This window comes from Hydra vulgaris, chromosome 13 (genome assembly GCF_038396675.1).
Source record: "Hydra vulgaris chromosome 13, alternate assembly HydraT2T_AEP".
Classification (NCBI taxonomy): Eukaryota; Metazoa; Cnidaria; class Hydrozoa; order Anthoathecata; family Hydridae; genus Hydra; species Hydra vulgaris.
Window position 1 is genome coordinate 46,279,304 of NC_088932.1, and position 22,310 is coordinate 46,301,613.

At 26.6% G+C, this 22,310-nt stretch overlaps 1 protein-coding gene across 2 annotated transcripts in view; it reads right to left on the bottom strand.

Annotated features, from left to right (window-relative positions):
* Positions 1 to 22,310, bottom strand: part of LOC100208250 (potassium/sodium hyperpolarization-activated cyclic nucleotide-gated channel 1) — a 71,730-nt gene that overhangs the window by 25,171 nt on the left and 24,249 nt on the right. For both annotated transcript variants that reach the window (XM_065816251.1, XM_065816252.1), the window contains exons 4-7: positions 13,687 to 13,906; positions 4,128 to 4,277; positions 2,944 to 3,162; positions 2,060 to 2,209 (exon numbers count right to left, since the gene is read on the bottom strand). In XM_065816251.1, the coding sequence (XP_065672323.1) occupies positions 2,060 to 2,209; positions 2,944 to 3,162; positions 4,128 to 4,277; positions 13,687 to 13,906 (739 nt within the window). The remainder of the gene's footprint in view (positions 1 to 2,059; positions 2,210 to 2,943; positions 3,163 to 4,127; positions 4,278 to 13,686; positions 13,907 to 22,310) is intronic.

The following is a 22,310-nucleotide window of genomic DNA, read 5'->3' on the forward strand; positions in this document are numbered from 1 at the left end:
TTAGTGATGAAAGTAAGTATATGCTGTCTGGACCAGATGGAATCAGGTATGTCTAAGATACAAGATATGATACTAAATACAAACTACCTACTGTATAACATAGAGGAGGAAATGTAATGGTTTGAGGACATTTTAGTTAGGATGGTGTTGGTTTGCTTCTAGAATTACTAGGGCTATGGATCAAGAAATATACAAAGATATATTCAAAAACATTTTACCTCATGTAAAGGATAAAATGACTTGATGATGGATACGCCAGCAGAATAATGATTCCAAACATACAGCCAAATCGGTATAAGAGTTCTTTAAAAAGAGTAAACTTTGTGTTTTGAAGTGGCCACCAACCAGCTGACTAAAATTGCATTGAACGTTTATGGAAACATGTCGACTGTCAACATGTTCCCATGAATGTTCAATGGGATTTCACTAAATAAATCATGCTGATTTATTTAATGAAGTCAAGGAAATATGAGACTTAACTCCAATTAATGTTTGCATTAATTTAGTTGACTTTTTTAGATGCCAAGTTGCCCTTGATTGTAAAGGATATCCTACAAAATACTAATGCGATTTTGTTTTTATATAAGTTTTTTATTAATATCATTCAAAAGTTTTTATTTTTAAAAAAATTAACAAATTTTTAAATTTTTGAAATTAACACAAACTGTTATTTTGTAAAACACTTAAAAACAATAATTAAATAATCAATATTTGTTCAAAACATAATTGTAATAAAATAAAATTAAAAAATTTCTATTTTTTTAAAAATTAACACATTCTTAAATTTTCGAAATTAAAAAAATTCTTATTTAGTAAAATCTTTTAAAAAACATTAATCTAATAATCAATATTTGTTGGAAACGTTGTAAACATGAAACATTTTATTGATACCTGACAGGATTTTCCCATTTAATATGGAGCGCTTCTTTTACTTTTAATTTATCTTTAGTTGAAGATCTTAAATGAATTACAATTAGACAGGTTTTTACAATTAACAGATGTAATTGAATGTTAATATATATAAATTTTTTATCAGCCCCAAGGTATTTTTATTAATATTTCTCTGTAAATTTTTCTATTTTTCAATATTTATTCCAGAATTTTATAGTAAAATTAAATCAGAAAGTAAAAATTTTTATTCCATTTGAGAAAATAATTCTCGTAAACTAAAACACTTCTCCAATTCATATAAAATCAATAAAATAATAAATTTTTAAATTTGCTTTCACACATTATAATCTATCAAGAAGAAACCGTTTTATGTAATGAATTATTAGTTTGCAAGTGCAAAGAAAAAAATTATTTTTTAAAGTAAAAAAGTACCGAAGATATTCTACATTTCTTCAAAATTTAATCAAAGGTTTTTTAACTAAAAAACTTTTAACCAAATTGATTAAAAGTTTAGACTTGAAATTTAAACTCTCAATCAAATATGTTGAAAAACTTAACCTTAAATTTTCTTTTTTTTTTTAACTCAGTTTAAGAGTTTTCAATTATAAAAAAATTTATTTAATTTTATGCTATTAACTTTTTTAATAACTTATGTTATTAACTGTTATTTTCAAGTATAAAAGTTTAACCTTATGTTATTCAAAAGTTTTTTTTTTTTTTTATCAAAAAATTCAATAATTTCACAAATGCATTGAATATACTTTTACAATAATTAATTCCTAACATTTTCGAAATAAACATAGCATAAACTATATCAAAAGACAATTTAAATATCCTGATCGATAACAGCTTTGGAGTAACATAAATGCCTTAACGCACAGGTAAAATCACCATCTAGTATCTAAAATGAGTAGCAAATGGTACGCATTGGTACCAAACATAAAGTACAGCATAATTATGCATAACTCTTAACAAATACTATTATAAAAAAAGCAAAGACTTCGTAACTATCTTTTCAAAATATATATCTTGAAAACAAGATTTTCAAAATATGTATCTTGAAAACATGTTGATTGGAAGTTGCTTGACTTGCAAACCACTTGACCAATCACAAGAGCTTTTGTTAATAAGTGCTATATAAATATTTTTATAATAAGAATTTTCTTACTTTGCGGAGAGGAGGAGATATTTGTGATAAAACCATTTCTTCGTCAAAAAAACGTCCGTGGTGATACTTTTGTTCATAATAATTTGAGACCCTCTCTTGCAAGCTTATTGGTAAGTTTCGAAAAGCCATGTACTCTTTAATTTGGCGATACTACAAAGGAAATTATAATATTATTAAAATGAATAATATTAAAATTAAAATAATATTATTAAAATAACATATTTTATGTCATTTCAATAGAAGATGTAAAAAAGAAAAAGCTTCTGGAACCCATTTTTTATGAACAAACAAACCATTGATGTAAATAAAAAGACTGAGCTAAATCTACTAAAATTGCAAACACTACAAAACTTTGAGGTTGATGGTTTAGAACTATTTTAAAGTAACTTTTAAACTTTTCAACTAGGAACTTCTAGGCATTGTCAATAATTGACAATGACTTTTGAAAAAAATTTAATGTAATAAATGATCAATCTGTCAAAATAAAGTGACAAATTATTTAAAGAGTCAACTTGATATACTGATATATAGTAGTACAAAACAATTAAAAAGATTTCAAATTCAGCATACATCTGTAATCCAAAATCCAAAATTTAATTTTTGAATAAATGTGAATAATTAAATTTAATTGGTACATTATATCAGATTTTATAAAACTCTATTTTCATTTATCAAATATACATCCCTATACTAAGGCTATAACTAACATGTTATAGTTATATTTTGTGTTTTTTTTTTAAATCTTATTTCATCCAACAAAATTAATTAAGAATAGGTGTGTGTGGAAAAAGCATATGTGTAGAAAAACTTAAAGTTCTGATTGGACACAAACATCAATAAAAAAAAGTCTTTAATTTCCTTTTTTTAATTAAGTATAATCTCACCTTTTCTTTATAAGAACTTTTTGAAGATTCACTTTGAGCAATATAAGACATAGAGTGAGCAATAAATAAAGCATAAAATGTGGCTCCTGTAACCATAGAGATAATAGTAACAACTGCTTCAGACAATATGACTGGATTAGAACGTCCATATCCACTGCTAAGCATATGAGACAAGGTAGCAAATAATGCCCATCCATATTGTGTGTACCATGGACTATGCTTAAAAAGCATAAGTATAACAACTATTTTTACAGGATAACTAAATATATTATACTATGTTTTGTTACATTTTATATATAATATGTGTATATATATATATATATATATATATATATATATATATATATTTATATATATATATATATATATATATATATATATATATATATATATATATACACATATAAATATATACATATATATATATACATATATATATATATATATATATATATATATATATATATATATATATATATTTTTTTTTTTTTTTTTTTTATAAATATATTTATATATATATATATTAATATATAATAAGTATATATATTATAAATATATTAATATATATATATATAATAAGTATATATATATATATACATATAAATACATACACATATATATATACATATATATATATACATATAAATACATACACATATATATATACATATATATATTTTCATATAAATACATACACATATAAATATATACATATAAATACATATATATATATATATATATATATATATACATATAAATACATATATATATATATATATATATATATATATATATATATATATATATATATATATATATGTGTGTGTATATATATATATAGATATATATATATATTTTATCTAAATTCATATTCGTCAACAAATTTCAAACTTCATGCAATAATCTCTTATTTTTCAAAAACTATGACCATTAAAGTTTTAACCCCCTCAATATGAGGGGGCTGTAAATATTGCAGGGTCATAAAAACTGAACACTAAGAGATTATTGCATAAAGCTTAAAATTTATTGATGAATATGAATTTAGATAAAAATAGTAAAGAAAATATTTTATAAACTCGTTGCTCCCACAAAAAACCCCCAAAACTACTAAAAAATGATAACCTTAATCTGTTATCTTTAAAAATATACTGTTATAAATAATATAATCAAAATGTTTTCCTAACCTCTAGGTTGGCTAACTTAACCCAGCAATTATCTGGAAAATTTTGCAACATTGGAACAAGAAAATGTAAGCAGCAGTTCCAATGTGCCACTAACAACATCATACCAATTAGTTTAATGTAACGCAAGAAGCCAACAGCCCAACAGTATACCTAAAATAGAGCATCTTCAAATAAATAAAAATAAAAAAATTACAAAAAAAACAAATTAAAAAAACAACAACTATAGATTACTTAGTAGTTTTATTGTGTTGCAATCTGATTTAAGAAAATAAAAATCAAGATGTTCTCAATAGGTTCCAGAGCATGCAAATAACAAACAACTTCTTTACCAAGCTTCTTTAACTAGCTCTAGAAGTTTTATTTTATATAACTTTTTTTTCATTCTGATTTACTCCCAAAAAGGCTGCAAGCAACCACTATTAAATTGTGAGTTACTTTAAAAAGAGAATAGAGTTAAAGAGCAAGGAAACCGTTGACAGAAGGCTTAAAAAGTTGTAAGTTGTATGAGTCAGGAAAACATGAATATTGGAGATAGTTCCAAAAAAGTTGAAGTGCAAGGAAAAAACTAAACGAATATAAGCTTTTTAAGCATGCAAGGACAGATACAGTAAAAGAATGAGACTCGGCTGAACAAGATTGTTGACAGCAGTAGTATTGCGATAGTTGTTTGCTGTAAATAACTGAGTTTTGTTGGAATTTAAATTCACAAGTTACTGTGAACCCCAATCTGTTACAGAAGTGAGGTAAGATTCAAGATCAACTACCTGTGCTAAGAAATTGAAAAGAGAAGACTTTTTTTAAGACAGGAGTATAAAGTTGAGTTTTAAAGGAATTTAAAGAACAAAACAGGACCAAGAATATAACCTTAAGGTACCCCAAAATTTACTGGTAATGAATAAGAGTTTTGGCCTTTGAGGATTCCTTTAATAAAGATGTTAGAAAGAATGCATTTCAAAAACTTTCTCAGATACACCATAAGAAGTAAGATTATGGAGAAGACCAGCAGGGCAAACTTTGTTGAAAGCTTTAGATATGTCAAGAGCAATAACCCTAGCCTTGCTGCCTCCGCCTAATGCACAATAAAATCTTTCAGTCACAACAGTTAGCAAGTCAGCTGTAGAGCAAGAGGATCAAAAACCATATTGATTGTCTGACAGTAAATTAAATGACTCAAGATGGGATGTTAAAAATTTGTTGATAAAAGGCTCAAAAACCTTGCTGGTAACATATAAAAGACTGTTTGGACGATAGTTAAAGGGGTCAGAATAATCTCCAGAGTTGTTAAAAATTGGAACCACAGATGCCATTTTCCAGGAAGGGAAACAAGATTCAGTCAAACACTTATTAAATAGTTTGGAGAAAATTGAAGAGAGTTCTGGAGAACAATTTTGTAAGAATATGACAGGAATGTTGTCTGGAACACAAGCCGTAGAAGACTCTAATTGAGATATGAGGTTAGCAACAGAAACTGGGCTGATTTGAGTGTCTAACGGAAATGTCTAATGGAAGGAAGAATATGGCCATAAGATTCAAGAGTTGAATTAGAAGAAAGGTTTTTTGCAAATAGTTCTGCCTTATCATTGTCAGAGGTAATAAGAACAGTCCCATAAATGAGAGATGAAATGTTAGACCTACCCTTAATAATAACACTGTTGAAGATTTTCTAAAAGTCTCAAGAGCCAATCTGCTCTGTATCTGTGTGGTCTCCATGTCTTAAAAATTAAATTAATCTCTTAGGTACAGCATTGTGCTACAAGAATATAATAGCTACTAAAAAAACTTGTTATGAGAAAAGATTAGATAAAATGGGTCTCACTACTTAAGTTGTAAGACAGATTTGGTGTGACTTGATTCAAATATACAAGTTATTCAATGGAATTGAAAAAGCAAATTTAAATAATAAAATTCTGCCTCGGCATTATTTTTTAACTAACAGCATCTTTTTGCTGGAATCAACTTCCCAATGATGTCGTTAATGCTATTTCTGTGATCTCTTTTAAAGCTAAACTTGACATATGGATTTTAAATAATGTAACTAAGTGTACTTGGTACACTCATCAAATTATCAGTTACAGCTCAAATATATTACTACTACTATAAGATGTGAAGGTAAGTGATTAGGGTAGTCTGGAAATCGAGTCACAAAGTTAATCAACTGAGTAAGCAATTGAGAAATGCAGAAGTTATAGACTTTATTACCAGCAGGTTAATTAATACTGAGCCCTAAAAAAGGAAAAGCTGAATTAAAATTAGTCACACAAAGAGCAAGCAAGTCTTTGCAAGAGGTAAGATTCAACTGATGGAAGGTTACTTTAAAGACCATTAATATTTTTGAAAAATATATTGAAACAAATAGGTTGTGGGGATGGTTTTTAATGTTTAATATTTTGGGTTAATTTGGGTATGATTTAAGTTTAAATAAGATTTGACTCATTCAAAGAAAAAAGGCATCCCAAGGATTGAGCTATACAGTTGTTATAGTCCTGCTAATTAACTAAAAGTTGTAACTTAGACCTCTTTATGTGGCCTCAACAATGCACACCAAAAGCATTAACAGGGACACCATCTATGGGCACCATGGTTCTGTTAATATTATGATATTTTACAGCTGTTGATGGGATCAGCTTCTCTGAGAGCTGCCACTGAGTTCAGGAAACCTAACTACCACCCGGGCTTAGAACCATAAACTGAGTTTTAGAGCTGTACCCGCATTAGGAGATAACAGGAAGAGTTGCACAGCCATCACCAAGGAGACATAAAAAACAAAAAATCTATGAGTAGAATCAAGAAGACCCAGCATTAATCATCTTAAGCAGAAAAAAATGTAATACAGGTCTACATTGGTGCCAGCCTAATAAATGAAGAAGGGTTTTGAGGCTGGTCAACAGAACTATTCTGCTTATCCTAAAGTTTTTGTTTAGGAGGCCTTTTACAAGATAGTAGCTGGATGCAGTTAATAATTGCCCAAGATGAGTATTTTTATTGAAAAATTTCAGTGGGTAAAACGCCTAGTAATTTTTAACATTCTAGAAAGAAATAATAATTAGCATGCAATGATGCTTGGTTCCATCAATGCTTGTCAAATTACTGATTTGGTTCAATTTAAAGCTGCATTAAAAGTGGGGGCTCCTCCCATCTAAAGAGGAATGTTATATATATATTTTGAATAGGTCAGAGCTACATGTTTAAATGGAGTTATAAATATAAGAAAAAAACTGAAAAATCAACTAAATATATTTTGTAGATAAATTTCCTTGGTGTTGATGACATCAACACAAAGGAAATTCATCAAATTGATGTTGATAACTTTAAAAACATTTTTAATTATCATTTTTTTTAATCATTATTTTAATCACCACTTTAATTATTTGTGTTTACCTTGGTTACCGTGTTTTACCTTGTTTAGATTTATCTGAAGATAAGAAGTTGATTTAAAATACCAATTTGTTGTAGAAGGCATTTCTTTAAATACATAAAATGTGGATGAAAGCGTATGCTACTTAAGTTACGCTAAGAAAAATTATTTTATTTAAGACTTAAACAAACACTCAAGTTGCAAATACTTTCTTGTTTGTAAATAATTATTGAAATTTGTTTACAGTATTTTAAACATTAAGTAACTATACTTTTAATAATTTTAATTTTAATAGTTAATAAATGTTTTAAATACTTCTAACAACTTTTAATCGATGTTTACAAATCAAACAATATTTGCAAAAATAACATAATAGTAAATAGGACATCTTGTATTTGAGTGTATAGAGTCTATATATAATATATTGTATTACACAGCCAATAACTATTCGAATACAAAACAAAAGCATTTAATATAGGTATTATTACTATTATTTTAATTCTAATTTAGATTTAAATATTAGCAAATCTGTTTATTTAACGTACTAAAGATTAATAATTTTCAAAGAGCTTTAAGGCACCTTTTGAATTAATAAGATAATTACAGTAAACTTATTGATTAAAAAATTAAAATTAAAGATTAAAAAATTTAAATCAAAGAGATAAACTTAATGATTAAAAAAATATATTATATGTTTTTGATTAAAAAAAATATACTATATTTTTTAAAAAAATATTAAAATTTGCTTTTAAAAATATATATACTTTTAATCATTGTGTTTAGTTGCATTTTGTTATTGTTACAAGTTACTATGGATTTTTTTAAACAATAAAGGCATTGAAGTTTAAAAGCAACTTAACCCTAATAAAACTTGTAATAAAGATTGTAATCATTATTTTTATTACTATTAAAGTAGAAAAGAATACGAAAAAAACAAAACTTTCTGAAAAGGTTTTTGTTTCATTTTTTCGTTTTCTTAAAATAAAATAAAATAACAAATTAAGGATCAAAAGTTAATTCATTCATAGCGGCTTTAAGGGAGTGGTAATAGCTTTTTTTCTTTTAACTGGTAACCAATAAAACCTGTTTTTTGCAAAGGATATTAAGTTAACTATAATAAAACTCTGTTTTGTTGTTTTTCATTTTACTTATAATTATAATAAAAAACTAAATATATAACACATAAAACCCATGAAGTTATAAAAAATGAACCTATGAAGCAAAATAAAAAACAATTTCTACATTTAATGTATAAAGACATCTCAAATTAATTTAAAATTACTTCTTTTTATGGGACATTCAAAACAATTATATAAATAAAATAATTGATTTGAATGTCTCTACTTTTATTGTTTTTATAACTTTAACTTTAATAATAAAAAAAGAAAAAAAAGAAAACCTATTAGCAATTAATATATAAAGCATTATATACATTAACATATTAATTGAAAATATATGTTAGATATGTTAAATAGCATTAACATATATAACATGTATTTTCTCTAATTACTCTGATTATTTGCTGATTTTTTTGAAGTTATATAAATTAAATTTACACGATCGTTATTAAGACTGAGAGTTTTACTTTTTCATCGATTATCAAAAACAGTTTCTTAATTGCCAACAAGCAAAGTTAACTTTACTCTGAATGAATATTTTAAAATGGTTCTATCTTTCAAAAAAACAAATTTTTCATATATTCAATTTTTCATATATTCAAAAAATTTTTCATTTTTCATATCTTTCAAAAAAATTATTTCATTTTCATTTTTCATATCTTTCAAAAAAAACAAATTTTTCATATATTCAATTTTCATATATTCAAGTTTTTAAAATTTGTAACAAGTTTTTAAATAGAGTTTCTTAATAACATTAATTTTTTTCTAAATTTTATGTTCAGTTAGTAACAAAATTACAGTTTTAAAGTTTAAAACTGTAATTTAGTTACTAACCGATGAAATAAAATGAATTAAAAAGCAGTTACATGACACGTTTAAAATTTAAATGTGTCATGTAACTGCTTTTTAATTCATTTTATTGTCTTAAATGAAAAAGTAAAGTAGCTTAAATAAACAGAAAATTAGTTAGGGGAAAATAGGGCACCATGACAACCTTTTAGTTTTTACTTTGTAATATTTTTTTTAATATGCCTTTTTTTTAGGCGATTGGTATAATTTTTAGAATCAATTCAAACCTACAAAATTAAATTTATAAATTACCAAAACACAACAGCTTAAACTTGTAAGACTATTTAAAGTAAAATTAGGAGTTTGTTTCAAGGTACCCATGGGATACCTTGATACACACTATGAGCATCATTAAAAAAGTAAATAAAAAGCAGGAATGCGGAGTCTCAAAAAAGACTCCTTTCTAGTTTTTCATATCCAGGAGCTCTAAAAATATAAATAAGTTTATGGACTACTAATAAGAAAAAAATTAAGACTTTTAGGTAAGAGGAACAATCATTTTTGGAACCCGAAGTCCTTAGGTATAATGGCGGCAAGGACTCTGAGACTCCAGGACTCCGGGCTTAAAAACAATTAGTTTCAAGTCATTAAATCTCATGAATTTTTTTCTTATAGCAGATCATAAGTCAACAAACGTGTTTAGAGCTTCTGGACACTTCAGACTCGGAAAAAGTAGAGATATAAAGCCGGAGTCCTTTTGGGACTCTGCATCCCTGATAAAAAGTAAAAAATGTAGAGAAAAATTTTTACTAGAAAGATAAACTAATAACTATATCAAACAACTATTAGTTTGTTTAAAAAAAACCAAATAATGCATCTAACGGTCCAAATCACATTTATGAAGATCAGATAAAGAATAATAAAATTTTTAGAATTTTTTATGACACAATGGAGTACTATTCTACAGTTTTAGGGCCCCCCACAAATGCTGTATCAAGTTACCCTATACTTGCTAATAGAAAACAATAGCTTTACTTTTAATATCAACTTGTTTTTTTGATGATTTTGTTTAATGAAGTAAAGAGCCCATGGATTGTAGTTTACAAAGTAAATTTACTTAATGAAGACACATTGAATAAAATAGCTCAAACTTATGAACTTTAAAAACTAATAAATTTATTTTTCATCAAAAAAACACAAGTTTCAACTCCTTGCAGGCCTAATGATGTCATATAATATAATTTTTTTTCAAAATGTAGCTCTAGTAGTACCTTTTACACTATATGAAAGTGGTTGCTAAAACTCTTAAGATACCTTCACAATTATGAAAGTCTTAAGGGGTAAACAGATTCTGTTAACCAGCTTCACACCCCTTCTTCATCTATTAGACTGGTGTAGATGTATTTATAATTTTTTCAAGTTTAAAATGTTGAATGCTGGATCATCTTGATATAATGCATGGGTTTTGCTGGTGTATCTGTTTTTATGACTAGGAAACTCATTCTATTATCTCCTAATGAGGGTACAGCTCTAAAACTCAGTTTTATAGTTCTGAGACTGGCTGGTAGTCAGGTTTTTCCCAAACTCTGTGGTAGCTCTTAGAGTAACTGATTCCATCAACAGCTGTAGAGTACCAGAGTACAAAAAGTGCCAAGCTGTGCATGAATGGTGTCCCTGTTCCTACTTTTGGTGTGCATTGTTGAGGTCACATATAGAGCCCTTTGTTATGGCTTAGGGTTTATTAATTGTATGAGGCAAATACTTGGATTATTAAATAGTGTCTTGAGTACTATATGTGCCTTGAGTCAAGTTCTTTAATGAATCCAAATATGATTAACGTATCAAAAACTATAAGCACATAAAACCATTGTCATCACCAAGCTCTCTAAAATTACCATTCATTAATATTTGTGGTCTTTGATGTAACTTTTCTTCTGTTGAGTTTTATCTCTTGCAAAGTATACCAGACCTACTTGCTCTATGTGAGACTAATTTGAGTTCAGCTGTCTCATGATAAATGTGCTCCTTATGTAACTTCTTGAATTGTCTCTGTCAGCTGTCTCTAATAAATGTGCTCCTTATGCTGTTGCTCTTGAGCTGTCTCTGTTAGCTATCTCTGATAAATGTGCTCCTTATGTAACTTCTTGAATTCAGGCTATTAGTGAATCTTTTATTTCCTCTCAATGATTCCAAATCAAGCTTCACTTTTCTCCATAGTTTTCCACTCATTGTGCTGCTGCAATTTCCAATCATAATTATTACTTTCTAATAACAGATTTAAAGTAATTGTGACCATTACATTATACCTACTACAGCCTTGCAGAAGTAATCTCTGGAGATGTCGCCTATAGTTTCAAATTATTTAACAAGTGCTTATCAGAGTCTTGTTTTCCAACCTGCTGGTAAGTATCTGTTATCCCTACTCTCAAAAAATCCGCAGAGTGATCTAATTCATCTAACTAGGGTTCTATTAGTCTTTTTTCTATTGTAAGCGAGGTTTTTGAGTCCTTAATTAACAAATACTTAAACTCTCAACTTGAATCTAATAACTTACTTTCTGATCATCAATATGGATTTCGATCTTCTTGTTCTATTGCTATAACAACAATTTAGATCTTGCTATATTTATGAAAGGTCCTTGATGAATCATCTACCCTTTTAGTCTTTTAGAATTAACTCTTACTTCAAAATATATGGCAAAATTCAAATTAATTGCAAAATTAGCACCTGCTAGGTTGCATCTCTTTATCATACACGCCAATTTCTTACTCCAGATTCTATTCTTTGTCTCTATAAATCTAAAATCAGTCCTTGTATGGAATACTGTTGCTATATCTGAAGCAGCTCTTTGAATAACGCCTTTTCTCTTTTATACAGGGTGCAAAAACACATTGAAAACATAGTTGAACCTGCTCTTGCAGCCAAACTTTAACCATTGTCTCATTGTCGTAGTGTTGCTTCTCTTTCTCTTTTCTATAAATACTATAATGGGTGCTGCTCTAATGAGCTACCATCTCTTATGCCATCTATTAAAATCCATTCTTATCATTTAATAAAGTCTTATCCTTTTATTGTGACTGTTCCTAAGTGCTCCAAAAATTCTTATTTAACTAGTTTTTTCCTTGAATATCAGCTCTTTGGAATTTACTCCCTTTATCTTGTTTTCCTGATTTATATAATTTGCAATCTTTTAAGTATCTGTGAATCATTATCCTGGTTTATAAACTTTATCTTTTCTCTTCCAGTAACTTCAAATTCTAATAGCGGTTGCTTGCAGACTTGTTGGAAGTGAAGATATCAAAAAAAATTAACCGAATATTTTAAAAACTTTTAGGTGAGGCTCCTTAGCTGCGGTGAACCTAGGTAAAGAAAAACTCTTGAAATAAAATATATATATTTTACGGTAACAGTGGGAGGAGTTCATAAGTTTTGGTTGGTAATCTTTAATTCATAATAGAGAAACCACAGTACTTAGTCATGATTTTTGAAACAGGTTTCTCCAATTAAAAAATTGTTATAACTCTTAAACAATGTTATAAATAAGAAAATACGGAAAACTGTTTAAGCCACACAGAAGTAAACAATGGGCATTAAACCTAATGAAAAATTTAAAAATTGTATCTACAATAATTAACTACAACACCCCTATACTTTTTTGTAAAATTCACTTTCAACAAGCCTGAAAGAAAGTTTGACTAACTTAAATTTACTAGAAAGTAAATAAGACAGTTAAACTAATATATTTAGCGAAAAGTATATAGTTACATCATGAGAAAATAGAAACATTAGAGTTAAAATTTAAGATTAGCATAAATGAAATTTTGTAGTACCTCTGAAGTTACTTGAAACAAAAGTGAGTGATGCCCCTGAAGGACAATTTAATACTGCAATTAGAAAGAAATGATTCGATTACTTCAAAAACTTTCTCAGATACATCATATGAACAGAGGAGAAAACTAGCATGCCATAATTTATTGAATATGGTTCATATAGGATATTGCCATCAATGCTGAGATCCAAAAATGAAACAGCAAAATTTAAATTAGTCTAATGCCAGTAAGTTTTAGAACCACTAAACTAATTTGTATTTTCATTAAAACACCATCTTTTGACTTTACATAAACAAAGTCTGGGTAGTATTTCAAGTAAAATTTTATTTTTTGTGGCCTTTACTTATAAAAGTATATCTAAAAAGTGTTTAGAAAAGCAAGCAAACTTATTCTTATATTAAGTAATGTCTTTATTTATAACGAAAAAATGATAATACAATTTGTTACATAATAAAACAAAAAATTACTTCTTCATATAGTGAAACATTTCTTATAATTCTTGAAAGTCGAAGAAGCTTTAGCAAGTTAAGTAGCTTTAGCACTTTTAACACTTTAAAAACTCTTGTAGCACCTTGCAAATTAAAAGTTATGTCATCTCCACTGTCCAAATCACCCACTGATAAGATAAGTATATAATGAAGTGGTAGGGTACTGATGAAATCTACAGGGAACCATGTCCTTAAATAGCTAAAAATAAAAATAAAAATTGAAAAAAAAAAAAATTGAAAATAGATTTATGTCTAAAGATAATAATTTAATAATAAAAAATTATTATTTCAAGTTTATGGTTGAATCAATATGTATGAATTAAGACAGTTCTAGACTACTATGACAGTGATAGTAAATTACAAAATTAATGTCTCTCTTAATTTATTCTTAAGTGAATGTAAAAATACTAAAAACACTATTCTTTCAAATTATAAAATACAATTTATAGAAAATTTGAATTTTTAAGTTATTTAGACAGTCCAAGAATTCCTTAGGGTCTTATTACAGAACACCACAATATTTACAAAATTCTTCAAGTAAACTAGTTTTCTTTAAGTCTAGTTTAAGACTAATTTCAAAAAAGGTATTGATCTATTCATTTCAAAACTTTACAATATTAATTTATACATAAATACCTATGAGGCAATAGTTATTTCACAGTTTTTCAATGCACATATCTTTTATTTTAGTTTTACTTTCGCAATTTTATTTTTGCATTTTGTTTTTCGTTAAATTCTCTGTGATTACACTTTTTAGTTTAAATTAAAAATTTTTGGTTTTTTGTTTGATTGATTGAATGGAGCAATTGGTTCTAACAGTTGAGTATTAATAATAATAATATTTATGTGAGAAATTACTTTGATTGAAATGTTATTTTTAGAAAAATAAAATATTGAAATTAAATAACCTTATAACAGCTGGAACAACTCAATTCTCAATTTGAATGATTTTAAAATCAAATTGTCACAAATTAATATATACAAACCACATTGAAATAAAAAATTTTCAAGATTTAGCTCCAGATGAACAAAATTTAGTTGCACTGAGGTCTGGTGTTTCTCCTGCTTTGATATAATTAAGATTTGTTTGTTGAAGTTCCTTGTGTTTCAGAACAGTTGATCCACTGTTAGTTCACAAAAGACAAGCAAAAGTTAGTAAAGATTGGCATACAGTTTTTATAAATATTATATATTTTTCATAATTTTAAGTTCACTGTGCTTGTTGATATTACGCACATTTTCTTTTATTGAGTTTTATTTTTTATTTTAGCATCTCTCAGATAAGTCTAGATAAGAAACAAATTTAATTTTTGTTTAAACTTTTAAGCAATAAATTTAATATTGTACCAGATCAAAAAATTTGTACAAATTGCTTGGTCAAATCAAAAGCTCTCACTGAAATTAATATTAGTAACACTGATATTGCTGACAATAACACAAATGAAAGCATAAATAAAGGAAATGTATTTAACGTCCAACATGAAGCAAATATAAATAAAAACAGACCATTGTCTCAATTGGTGTGTCACTGGTTAAACTTCACAGAAACCCATTGGTAATTTGTATGAGCATTGGAAAAGAAAACTTATGACTATTACAACAATTTTCAAAGAAAAGTTATCAAGTACTTTGATTATTCCATTGACAGAAATTGAACTTTTTAATAATGAGTTTATTCTTGATAAAAAAAAAGTTGCTCAGTTCAATAAAATATCAGTTTTGATAAAAGTTAAACTTGAAAATGCTCTTATCAGGCACCCATTCTATGAGCGTTTGTTTCTACCACCAAAACATGAAGTTGATTCTCTTGCTCAATAAAAGTGATTACCATGAACTATATAAATTTATTGTTTGTGATATTCAAAGAAAAAAAAAAAGCATGTTACACTAATGTGCTCTATGTCCAAATAACACACCTAAATTAGAATAAAAACTGAATGAACTAATAGGGAAGTTTGAGGAAGTAGATAAAATTAAATTTAACCAATGGATTACAACTGATAGATCAGATTTAGTTAAACAGCTTGTAAGCATTACCTGTTAGCTTTACTACTTTCTCCATCACCATATTTATGTAAATATGGTGATGGAGAAACTAGTAAAGCTAACAGCACATTCATATATTTCTAAATCCCAATCAGAATATTTTAAACACTATAAAGAAGAATTGTCATCAAATAGTGGAATAATTTTAGAAGATTTTGAAAATTAAAGTTTTGTTATATATAAAAATATAACAATATAATCTTGTAAATTTTTTCTATTGTCATGTATTTTTGTGTGCTGTTTAAATTGTCCTGTATTTATGTACATTATTTATTTTATTATGTACTTTTGTGTTGTTGTTGTTGTTGTTTTTTTAAACATTCTACTGTATTGGACATTGTCATGCATTGTTCATATTGTCATACTTTATATTGCATTGTTTGCATTGTCTTTTAAACTTTCTATTTTATTCAAAGTTTATTTGTTTTTTTTATTTTAATTTAATTTTATTTTTGTGATGATTATTGTTAGTTTTAATTTTTTGATAGAAAAACTTCTTTTAATGTTAAGTATATGATTTGCTATTATTAATCTTTTTTGTTATTGTTACTTTTATTATAATTATTCTTATCATTAGTATTATTATTTTTAATTTTATTATAAGTTATCTTATTTTCTTGTTGTCAATTTAAACAATTGTCTTATGTCATTTTTAGTTGTTATGTTTTATTAGTTTTTAACTGTTTATAAATGTCTGACTTTGTATAGCTATTGTGTTCATAAATAAAGTTACTTAATATTATTATTATTATTATTATTATTATTATTATTATTATTGTTATTATTATTATTATTATTATTATTATTATTATTATTATTATTATTATTATTATATATAAATATATTGATATTGATATATTGCAAAAATATTCTTAATTTGTCAACATAAATAAGATTTTGGAATAGATGCAAAATGGGTTTTCTCTGCAACCAGCCTTGGAAAGCAACCTTGTAATGGTATAGGAGAAATAGTTAAATGGCTGGTAGCTAATGCTAGTTTGCAGAGAATTTTTACAAATCAAATATTAAACTCATGTAAAAAGTTTACATATTGCACTAACAACATCAAGTTTGATAGAAACAAGAAAATTACAATCTGAATAATTAAAAAATATAAAAACAATACCAGTTGAAATACTGCAGTGATAAGGCTATACTAAGTTTACTTCACAAACTTTGAAAATTTGAGATGTAAGGTAAATTTAAATTAAAATTAAATTTATGCACTAACGTGGCCCAAGTTACCTGTTTGGCCTACCTTGATATACATTTGCTGACTACCTTACATCAGTTATTACTATAAATTGACAGTTTGCTTATGTCTATGGTATGTATATGATAGTACTTTGCATTTGTTTTTAAAAAATTACTATTTTGTTTTGTTTTACTGTTCAAAAAAAAAAAAAAAAAAAGGAACTTTTGAAGTTTACTAATTTATATTAAAAGTTGTATATTCATAAAAATATGGAATTCAAAAAAAGAATGTGTTCTAATATTTAAATTGAGTTTACTTATGAATATGGATACTGTAGTTTTTTTATGCCTAAGTAAAAATACTTCTTATTTTCTGATTAGATCTGAGTAAAAATGCCTGTTTTAAATATTAAAACAATTTTAATTAAGCTATTAATATTGTATATTATTTTTATACACATAAGTGAGAATACCTCTTACTTTCTGGTTGTGCCTAAACGTAAATACATATCAATCTCCTGTCTTAATCTTAATATCCTTTTGGTCAAAAATAAAAATTAAAGTTTTCAAATTAGTAAGTCAAAAAACAGCTCAATATTTTTTTTGTTTACAGATATTTATATATACATTAGGATTATGAAGTTTGGAAATAAATAGATCATTACCTTTTCTGTAATTTTTCTTAAGGTAAATATGTTTACTTTTAAATTATATTAAAAACGCTGATTTACACTAGTTGATTTACTATTTAATATAAAAATTTATAATTTTTAGGCATAGTTTTATGGTTTAGCACCTAAAAAATTGTAATAAAATTATATTTATTACTTATTATAATGAAATTTCATTTATATTGATTGATAAGTTGATTTTTTTGTTGCTGTTTTTGTTTTGTTTATTTAAATTAGGTGTCACTCCATTGACTAGTTTTTAAATATATGGTGATACCTAACCTGATTTTGTAAAAAAAAAAAAATGTAATAAAATTTGTAATTTTTCAATTTTTGGTTGAATTTAATGGAATATTATTATAGCTAAGATAACAACATATGTATACTAGTTCATGTGATACTAAGGACGTTGCTAGGGAAGCATGATAAGAAAAATGTTGCTAAGTTTTAAATTTCAAACGAGCATAGCTTCTAAATTAAAAAACAATTATTCTAAAACAATTCTGTTAATTCATTTTAGCGTAGCCAATTTTGGTTCCAAAATTAAGTAATTTGGAGAAAGTAGGTTATTTTTTTGTTGTTTTGACACGGAATTACCCCAAAACAAGCAATAGCTGGTTCGGTTATTAGTTGTCCGGTTTAAAAAGCATGCGAAAATCATGCTAACTTTTTAAGGCAAGACTACACAATGGTGTCTTAAAACATGAAAAAATCGACATTAAATAGACAATAAATCATAACTTTTTTTGTATTCTATCTGCTTTTTTATTAACTTTTTTCTTGAAGATTCCAGATTAAAATTATTATTAGCGACATGTCAATGTGAAGATTTTTTATTTTTTTAAAACAATTGCTTTTTGTAAATGCAGGCACCCTAAACAACTTAATATAAAAAATAAATGTGATACGTCAGGAGGACTACCCCTCTAGCCCCTAACTTTTTTTTTTTTTATCTTCTTCTAGAAATTCCAGATAAAGAGAACTTTTCTTAGAACTTAACGATTGTGCCCCTCCACTTCGAAACCCATGTCGTCGGCCCTGGACGTTAATGATTTCAGACATAACTTTGAGCAGTTTTTTTTATTTTTTTTGGAAACAGTTATTCTCAGATTCAAAGTAATAACAAATTAAAATGGTTGTTATATGGTAGACCCTTTTTTAAACAAAGAAACAATTATTTATCAGATTTTTTAGTCATAAATTTACAAAACCTAAAAGTAGGAAAAGTTACCAAAAAAGTTTAATACAATATGAACAACATAATAATCTCATCAGGGGTAATTTTAAGAGGTATGGGGATAGGGGTGAGGGGTGCGGCACCCCAAAGAAGGCTTTTTTTAACTTATAATCTTTTTATTAAGAAATATAGTCAATATAGTCAGCATTTGACAGAATTCAGTTGGCAGATTTTTAGTTTTAAGGAACCTTATTTTTTTAGCAAACCACTTGCCAAATTTATTTTTGCCTCTTTCAAGGCAGCTCATCTATGCATGTAATGTGCTCTATCTAAGCTCATTTGAAACTGTATTTGAAATTTTTGAAATAGTAAGATCTAGATTCTTCATATTTGAGGGGTAAGTCCACAAATACTACTTACTTGAAAAGAGTAACTTAAAGGCAAAATTAAAGTTGCCATTTTTCCATCAATCATTGTGCATTCTAAATTATGTTTGATAATAGATAAAGACCATTTGTTTCAAATTACTTTTTATAAAGTAGTTATATTCATGTGTAATAACCTCGACACTTTCTTTTGCATTTTGAAATTGCATCTAACGGCAGTAAAGTTTAGAGGAAGGTTTATTCATTAGTCCAGAGTGAATTGCCGAATTCTTCAATACAAAGTTTATTTGGGAATATTCAAAGTAGAAATAGCAATTATTTCTCTACATAACTGTTGTTTATCTTGCCTTCTTTTCTTTGTTTGTATGTTAGCCGAAGATTGGCCAGTTAACCAATTAAATTCTACTTTGTGTACAAAGAAAAGAGTAGATTCTTTAGGAGCTTATACGGATTCATTAATATTGAAACTACCTGTATATGGCATGGTTTGGTATTCAGCTTCACTAAGCCTGCAGTCCATGATCAACGCCAATGCTTTTTCTCCATTAAATATTGTTGTTTAACTAACTACACCATTTTTCTAGTTAAACTAGTTAAACTTGAAATATTAGACGTTCATATTAAGTGTAAATACTAGCTAAAACACAATTGAATAGTATATAAACATCACATTACTTTAATTTTTATGAAAGATTACACCAAAGTCAAAAGAAGAACTCGGAAAAGCCAAAACGGTCCTTTACTAAAAAAAGATTTATAATTAAAAAAAAATTATAGACTACCAAAGGCTTTGGATAAAAATAAAGAATGAAAACAACGTAAAATCAATTATTGCGTAGTTTTAAAACATGAAATTTAGACAAACCGTCTGCCTATCTTTTATAATTTATTCTTTTTTAATTTTTAGCTAACTAATACGTAATAATGAAATGCGTTTAATTTCAAATTCAAAAATGTATTCGTCACCATTTGGTAAATAACCCTAAAATCATGTCAATGTCAAACTTTAAAGTCCAATATCAGAGCCGTAACCACCGGGAGGAGGAGGGGGGGGATAGACCAGGGTGCCCTAAAAATCTTCAATTTTTTAAAACTTTAATTATTAAAGAAAAATGTATATGTAAAATGTTTTTTACATATGAATTTTCATATATATGAAAATATGTTTCAAGACACTCCAAATCATTCATTTCTTTAAAAATTGATTTGGCTTCCGAATCGGTAAGAAAGGAGGCGTGAATTTCCTTTCAAATGCACTTCAACGATGCTCTGTGATAAGACCGTAAAGACTTCTGGGGCATCTAAAAATAAAAAAAAAATGAAAAAATAAGTGATTTATGGTGCAGAGTGTGTGCTTCAAACTTCAAGAATAGAAACTTGATTAATGAATACAAATTAGTCAATAATAAAAATTGAAAGATAAATTAAAAAATCTGAACTTGATTATGAAATAAATTTTGCAAAAGGTGTTAAAAAAAATCAAGACTTACCGCATTTTATCAATAAAACAAGCCAATTATTTGAATATGAATATAATCAAGAACTAAAAGAAGATATTATATTCAATGCTTATTAAAAGTTAATGAAAACAAATCTCTTGGTTGCGATAAAATCAGTCCCTATGTGTTAAAGTATTGTGCAGAAGGATTATCAAAACCTTTATCTATAATATTAAAAAAATCGGTTCAGCCGGAGAGATGACAGAATTATGGAAATCTGCAAACATTGAAAATACTTAGAAAAAAGCTGATAATTTATATTATAGAAAACAATATATTAACAATTCAACAACATGAGTTTGTACAAAATAAAGGGTGCCTAACAAACTTATTAGAAACTTTAAATACTATGACAACCGAATTGAAAATGGTTATCCAATTAACATAGTGTGCCAAAACTTATATAAAAGGTTTCTAAATATGGAATGAGAGGCAATGTTTTAAATTGGATTGAATCTTCTTTAAAAATCAGAAAACAAAGAGTGGTATTAAGATCGTATCTGATTTATGTAAGCTTTATAGTGGTATTAAGATCGTATCAGATTTATGTAAGTTTTATAGTGGTAATAAGATCGTATCAGATTTATGTAAGTTTTATAGTGGTATTAAGATTGTATCATATTTATGTAAGTTTTATAGTGATGCATCCCAGGGTTTGGTGTTAGATCCTCTTCTTTTTCCGTTATATATCAATAATTTTCCCAAATGTATCTCTTCAATTACGAATCTATCTGCAGATGATAGGTTAGACCTCCTAATATTAAAATTTTGATTAACACTTTGAATATCTAGAAAATAAACAAATATTTTTGAATTGACTTTCTAGTATGAATAGCCAGAACGTATTTTAAATAACATTTTTGAAGAAGACCACAACTGAACTCTGCAGTATGAAAAATTACAAAAAGTCAATTTTTGCGTACTTTTGAAGCATAAAATTGAGACAGGCCGAATTACTACTATACCTATTTTATCATTTTTAGTTCTGAACTAAAAATAATCAAGTAAAAAACCCATTAAAGAGTAAATCTTTCTTTTGTAAGTTTAAAAATGCTTTTCGACATTTATATTTGTATTTATATTTGTATTTGAATAATATTTCTAAAAGTTTAAGCAAATTTTGCAACTCAATATTTAGACAGTAAATAAACAATTAATTTTTTTGTTGTTGCAATTTTTGCTTCTTGTGTAAATAACAACATTTTAAAGTTAGTAGTGTAAATAACGACATTTAAAAAGCAGTAATTTTTGAGGAGGTCACTATTTAAAATTTATATTTTCGCCTGATTCTTGCAGAAGTTTTAAAAAGAACACCTCTTTGAAATTTATTTCTCAAGTCGCAACTTATAAAATAGGGATCACGACAGATTGGATTTTTTCCTTTATACCTTCAACTTTTTAGCTAAGTTATAAACATATAAAATAAAAATGTCTGTCACTCCAAATAAAACTCGGTGCCCCAAACCATGACTTATGATTTATTAAATTTTATTTAAAAAAAATATATTTCAAATGTTGCTGATTAATTAAACTTGTAAAATCTTACAAAAAAATATCTTAAAATATTCCTAATTCCTTCTTTAACAACCAAAAATAAGCGGTTAGCGCCTAAAAAACACTGAAAAACCGG